General features: G+C 31.2%; 1 protein-coding gene across 1 annotated transcript; it reads right to left on the reverse strand.

The window, feature by feature from the left end:
- Positions 1-838: 838 nt before the first annotated feature.
- LQY1 (DnaJ/Hsp40 cysteine-rich domain superfamily protein) lies at positions 839-2458 on the reverse strand. Its single transcript, XM_021429120.2, has 5 exons — positions 2147-2458; positions 1982-2065; positions 1840-1891; positions 1487-1643; positions 839-1237 (listed from the first exon to the last, which is right to left on the reverse strand). Exons 1-5 carry the CDS (start codon positions 2300-2302, stop codon positions 1216-1218), a joined length of 471 nt encoding a protein of 156 aa, XP_021284795.1. The 5' UTR covers positions 2303-2458; the 3' UTR covers positions 839-1215.
- Between the last annotated feature and the right edge of the window lie 4832 nt (positions 2459-7290).

Raw genomic sequence — 7290 nt, forward strand, 5'->3', positions numbered from 1 at the left:
AGAGTTAAGACCATGCCAAAAGAGGTGGATTCTCATCTCTCCATGATCGAAGCTAAAAGAAGTAAAACAACTAAGATCCGTTCAGTAATTGAAAAAATAATTTATTGGGTGAATTTTTTTCAATATAAAATATTTTATAATAAAATTTAATGTTTTTGATAAATTGTTAAAAATATTTTTTTTATTTGAATCATCTCGTGTAAAATATTTTTCGTATTACTAGTAGATTTAGTTGGACATTAAAGATGATAAATAAAAGTTTAGTACAAAGTAATTGTAATTAACAATTTTCTTGTCATAATAATTGGTAAGTTTGGTTTAATTATTTATTTTATTTTTAATATTTTCAATTTTTTTATTTAATAATTCTCATGTCTTAGTCATTTTTTATTGAAAGCAACAAAACAAGGATTTGATTAAGCACTTAAAGTTAGTTGTCACTTATTTATTAAAGAATTACTTGATTGCTTTCCTAGGAATTATTTGGAGATTGCTTCCTTGTATTTAATGTTTATGATTAATTTTAGAAAATTACTTCTCCATTAAATTGTTTGTTGATAACCTTTAATATTTTTAAGAGGATTTTTTAATTATTTTATTAATTAATTTTTGTTTATTGTTAAGTTTATCTAGAAATTGAAACTATTGTTATGATTAAATTATTTAAGATTATACTAATTAATTTTTTAAATAAATTATTAAAATTGATTTATATATTTTTCATATGAATTTTTTTCATTTAAGTTATTTTTTATTTTTTATTAAATATTAAACTTTTAATATGATTGTCTTATTGATATTATTCATCCCAAACATGAAATTTTGATTCCTCACTGCATCAAAACGAATATACCCTTTGCTTCATTATTGTGTCATGCACCGAATTGGCAAATGGGGAGAGAAAAGAAGAGTGAAAATCCAGGGTGAGATAATATGCAATCAGCACCATGAACAACATCGGTTGAGACTCTACTTACAATTCTTTGATTAACAATCTCCTCAGTGAGAGAACAATTTATCCCTCCTCCAAAACTAGCAAGTTGTTCCACTAATTAAGTACATCAGAAAAATAGAATGAAAAAAAAAATGTACTGTAAATAGAAAAGGGTTTTACAATATATATAAGGTGCCTGGTAGTTTATTCGAATTCACCCCGTTCATGTTAATCACCATCAAGTCAAATCCAAAACCATTGCCGGTGCTTCTTGTAGGACTTCAGTCATCATCTTTGAATTCCCTGTTGAAAAACAAAATACAGAATCATTCAAACAATCGTGCACGATCTGGCTTTCCTTGTTATTGGGTATTTCTTTTATCAACCGAACACAACACTTTTGAAGCAAAATTGCCTGCTGGTTAAGCTATCAATGTCTGAGCAATGGGCATTATTTCCCATTCTTATGACAGATTATGATAAACCCATGACCCAATTACATAACCCGAGCATACTTGCTGTCTGCGTGTGACCCAAGGGAAAAAGACATACCTGCGATCAAGAAACCGAGGTTGAATCCCGCTGCCTTGGCAAGTAGTGCATGTTAAAGAACCAACACCTTCACAGTTAACGCATTTCGAGACTTCTTTCTCATCCCCACCAAGCTCTACACTTATCGTCCCACTTCCCATACAAAATCTGCACCTCTCTGGACCATCACGAAACTTTGAATTACTCCAACATGACACTCCATGAAGCCCCAAAAATGGTTTACAGAAATTATAATACAATTAGACTTCGAAATTTGTAACATACACATCTTCTTTACTACTTCCTCTTTCTCTCTATGATTTCTCTTGAATTTTGTTTAGTTCGATTGTTATAATTGAGAATGAATTACTTACGGGCGCCGGTGCCATTGCAAGGGAAACACGGTTGGGTGTTTTCTCGCTTTGCCTGCAAAATAAATTGGCCTCCTTTTTGTTTTCAAAAGAAAACTACATTACTAAAACAATTCATTCATGTTAAGAAAAGATTTGAAATTACAGCGCTATCGATTTGAGACTCGTAGAAGATTGGGATGCCGATCCCAACCGCAACGCTGACAAGCCCAACGGACACTGCTACTATCTGAAAACAGTAGCTTTCTTTCAATTACTCCTGGGAATCGTTTCAAAATTACATAAACAGTTAAAATGACAGAAAAGGAACCGTGTTCTGATCCAGATCGACGGCTCTGATGCATGGATAAGACGCCGGTAACCGTTGGTTTCGGCCACATTTGAAGGATAAAGATGCAGTTGAAGACTTGAGTGGACAGGAAAGAAATGGAGAGTGAAGACGAGGAAGCGAAGTTGCCATTGACATTTTGCCTCTTTTCTTCTTCTTTTTCTTTGTTTTGTTTTAAGAAATTAGAATTCGAAGGAACTGGCAATGGCGGATTTTGGATAGGTAATTTGTGGGGTTGGAATCAATGTCAGCCAATCAGACAACTGGAGATTCTGTGTACTCCACGTGGGGCTGTCTACTAAAGAGCCTGATCGTGCTGGTTGATAGTTCTTAGCTTCGACATCCCAAATTTATTAACTCATTTCCAAAGCCTATCTTACTGGACCTTGCACATTAATTGGCCTAATAACATTCTGCCAACCTTCAAAACCGACTACATATTTACGTCGGACATCTCAATTACATAAGGTAGATTAATTGATTCGAAAATTTTACTATTTTTCTTTTTTATTGAATAATATTTTAATTTATAAAAGAATTTATAAAATTATTTCTTCTAGAGAAGGTGGTATTGGATTAATAATTATAAATAATTTAATTGTAAATATTGTATTTTAAGATAAATACTCTCAATTTTTAAATTTTAATCGAAATTAAATGAAAATTTATTAATTTTTAAAATGAATATTCAATCTTAAAAAAATATTCTTCATTAAATATGTAAATTCAACCATTAATCAATAATCAGTGTTTTCATCAATTTAATTACATGACAAGAATAAAAAAATAATTTTATCTTTAATTAACTTTTAAATTTATTATTATATAATTTTATTAAAAAAACTCCGATAGCCATCGCCTCATGACAATGTTGAAAGCAACTTCAAAACCTAGCACCTCATCTTCAGCTTCAACTTCAACCTCAACTTCGACAACATTAAAACCAAGTTTAAAACTAACTACTTCAATGTCATTTTCAAACTCTTCAACACCAGACTCAAGAAATTCAAAATTTTAATAAAAATTGACGTCAATCTATCTTATACAGAAATATATACTATAAAAAAATCATATAATCAAAATATTTATCTTATAATTATAAATTATAAATTATTTATTTGATTTGTATTATCTTAATATACTTCGTACTATGTGTATATATATGGCTCAAAATAAAAAATTTGACATTGTTTTAAGCATTTGCTAAGACTCTAAAAAGGTTAAAGAAAAAATATTCCCAAATAATTAAAGAAGAGCAATGAAAATCAAAGATTAAATTGAAATAAAGACACAATATGTATAAGTAATGAATTGAAATCTTGAAAAATAATAACAAAATTTAACGGTTAAGATTTATTTTGCTTGTTCAACGAACTTCCTCAAACTCTCGCCAAGAGATGATGGTTGAGCCTGGTGTTGGTTGGATTGGTTTGCCGTTCGACAATCTAGAGTTACTCGAACCCTGACCCACTTCTAAAACCCATTTACTAGTTCGCCTTGTAGACCGAATAATAGTAGATCCATTTTCAAAACCGAATACATTTCCATGTCTCACATCTCAATTACATATTTTCCAGGAAAATAGTTGTTTTTCTCTTTTATTGAATAATTTGTGAATTTATGGAAAGAATTTATAAATTGTTTTTTATGGAGAAAATGTTATTGACGGATAATTATAAATAATCCTTTAACGGCTTGTTTGAAGACATGTGTTAAATTAATATTTTTAATAAACTTAATTATAAATCTTTTTATTATTATTATTTATTGTTATATTTGCTAATGTATAAATATAGAAAGTGAATTTAGAACATCCAATGATACATATAACTAAAAAAAGTCCCATAAAATTATTGAAAATGCATCGCAATGAACGAGCAGCTATTAATTGTTTTCCCAAGACTTAACCAATTGGGCGCTGAAATCAGCCTAATGATGGCAAACGCATTACGCAATACTTAATCCAATTATCCTATGTGCTAAATGTAAGTGGCTTTGAACTCCTCCTCGGGTGTGGTTCGGCCACACCCACGGGTGGTGGCCAATTGCATCCAATACCATTGGAGATGAGAGACAAGGGGAAGTGCGTGTTTGAGAGCGACAGCCCAACGAACAGATATAATTAGACCACGCTGCTGCTAGCTGTTGATGCATGGACCGATTCTTCCCATAGCTACAGTGCTACACCAACACACTCTCCCCGCTGCCTATCTTTTTATTTTTATTTTTTTTTTCCGTTTTGGCCTTGCTTTGAGCATGCATTAATTTACTACAGCTTGAGAAACGTGGAATCCAAGGCTTTGGAAAACCTTCCCCACCACATGCCTTCCCTTTTTCCATCATCTCTTGGCAGTGGCACCCTCGTTGTGGCTTTTGTTCTCCTCCGGTTAGTGGCGTAATTTCTTCCTTTTCACCTCTTGGACCCCTTTTTCGTTTGCTTCTAAGTTACACAAAAAACATAGCCGGGACAGGGAGAAGGGTTCACGTCCTTTACGTGAGACACGTCCAAAGCATTTCCCTTATCCTTTTCATTTTAGAGATAATATATATTGAGAGTCATAATAATATTCTAAATACCATACTTGATTCAGTGATAAAGATTGCTATATATTCTCATGCAGCTAGGAAATAATCACCTTTGAATCGAGCGTGCATCGCATCATTCCATAACCTAATTAAAAACAAATCATTTTTATTAGAACAATTATGACAAATCATACCCAAAATTTGTATATAATATAATTTGTACGTTTTTTACGTTTCACGCTCATGGCTTTCGACTCTAGCCAAAGAGGAATACATTTCCTTTAGGTTGATCCTTCAATCATGATTTTAGAAAAGTTAACTCTATGGTAGACGGGTTAATAAAAATGAGCACTTCTGGAGTTAGAGATTTGAGAAACTTTTTGCATTTCACGTGTTTAAGAAAATGATTTGTACATTAACATAGTTAATACTATTATGTCATTAAGTTTAATAAAATTAATTTTGTTACACGTGACAAATACGTATGCGTGAGACATGAAAGGAGGCATAGAGGTTGGGCAACGCATTTTATCTCACCAAGAAGTTGGGCATTGGCAGTACATATGGTTAATGGTTAATGCGAATTATGCAAATGCCTTCAAAAATGTAGGTCATTATTAATTGTCATAAATTACATGATTGGACCTTCTTACTTCCTAATATCAAGGATAATTATAACGGGCCCCCGATGGGGACGATCAAATTTTGTCTGGACTGTAAGTTACTCATCACCAGCACTTGATCCAGCTGTTACTGAAGGCCGCTCACAAGCTGGATCAACGGTCTCCTTCAATTAATTTCATTTAAGATGGTGTAATTAAACATATTACATATATATATATATATTATATTAAAAGGAAAAATAGCATAAACTTGCAAAATGTAGTTAATAGATATCATGTATTCAAGATGAATTTAGCTTGTGGCTCTTGTATAAGTTGAGTAAAGGTGGCAACAAAAAAAGTTTAAGGTTGAGTAAAGGGAAGAGGATTTCACCAAAAAAAAAAAAACACTACCCTCCAAAAAAGAAAAGTTCTGTTCGGATGAATTTCTGACAATTTACATAGAATCTTGAAATATGAAATTTGAAATCCAATACTTTTAATACCAAAGTTTCATTGATTTATTAATTGGATATTTACATTTGTAATTGTAATTAAAATTTTGTCTATAAAGTTTGTATAGACATTAATTTTCTCTTTGCATGAAACTAGGCTAAAGCACTTGATACGTTTTTTGAACTATATCTATTTATGTAATTAAGTTATTAATTTTTTATTATATTTAATTAAATTTTTAATTTTAATTAATAATTAATATTTATCAAATTTAATGTCAATTGATATTTTCTCTTCTTGTGACGTATAGCAGTTGATGAAAAAAACTTGATAATTGATGTAGTTACATGACAATTGATATTGGCTTTGATTACTATTGTTTTTTCATTAGAGTTTAAGCTACAAAACTATTATACATTGATAGAGTTTAATTAAGGTGATCATATGGTCCCCCAATCGGCAAAAAGGTAGAAATAATGAAATTAATAAGGCAATGGATTGGAAATTATATAGCATTTCATAGTAACATACATTGGTGGGATCTTAAATACACCTTCTCTTAAAGCATAATTATTAGCACATAAGAGAGAAAAAAAAATTATATTTCCTAAATGATATAAAATGATGAAGTAGATGCAATCTCTTAGAGTCAATTATAAAAATAGCAAGATTCTTCTAGGACTCCATGCATTACCCATGTGAGAGAAAAAGACTTAAATTCTTCTCAAAGTGAAGAATTGAAGAAAAGAAAAAGGTTTGATAGTGGGACTTACAATCAAAAGGAGAATGGAAAAGAAAAAAAATATAAAAAAGAAGCCCCAACGATTAAGATTTGACATGCTTTGCCTACAAATAATTTCAAATACGGTCAATAAATTTTAAAAAATATTTTTTTATTTTTTATTTTTTATAAATATTAAGATAAAAATTTTAATTTTGATTTATTTTATATAATTTAAAATTTTAGATATCTAAAATTTTAATATATTTTATGACATTCAAAAAAATAGAAAAAATATTAGACAGAAAATAGGAATTAGCCGTAGAGGTAATCTTTGCACATTATCCATAACGATCACTTACTTTACCCATTTATCGGCTACCGATTCCCCCTTTTCGCTTTATCCCTGTTGATCCTTATCCTATTCACGATATTACCCCTTGGAATTTGGAAGCGGATATGCCTTTCTCCTAGGGTACAATAGGGAATTCGGTTATTTAGAATAGGCAACGAAGTTTAAAAGGCTAAACCGAGAAGCGATTCTCTATACGCAAGCACATTTCACATCTTGGTCCTTGTGAAACCCAGAAGCAGGTGAGCCGTCGGTTTTGAATCAGACGGTGATTAGGCAACAATAACGGAAAAATACCAGTGTGCTCCGCTGCAGACAGATATTTGCTCGTTAAATTGCGCAATTTAAAACCGGGTGAGACCTAAAACCAAATCCGGACGAAGGGGAATTTGAAAAGGAACGACACAAAAGACTGTGATGCTATCACTCTCTTTAATTTTTTTATTTTTTTCCCAAAAGTCTCTCTCTC

This window comes from Theobroma umbraticum, unplaced genomic scaffold (genome assembly GCF_002168275.2).
Source record: "Theobroma umbraticum cultivar Fairchild unplaced genomic scaffold, ASM216827v3 scaffold_51.0, whole genome shotgun sequence".
NCBI lineage: Eukaryota > Viridiplantae > Streptophyta > Magnoliopsida > Malvales > Malvaceae > Theobroma > Theobroma umbraticum.

What these genes read in the sequence shown, in the direction of transcription:
- LQY1 (XM_021429120.2), bottom strand. Translation starts at nt 2,302, where the DNA reads ATGTCAATGGCAACTTCGCTTCCTCGTCTTCACTCTCCATTTCTTTCC. An exon ending in TCGATCTGGATCAGAACACG is followed by an intron (nt 2,066 to 2,146) that starts GTTCCTTTTCTG and finishes TACTGTTTTCAG; the next exon opens with ATAGTAGCAGTGTCCGTTGG. An exon ending in CCTCGGTTTCTTGATCGCAG is followed by an intron (nt 1,238 to 1,486) that starts GTATGTCTTTTT and finishes GTTTTTCAACAG; the next exon opens with GGAATTCAAAGATGATGACT.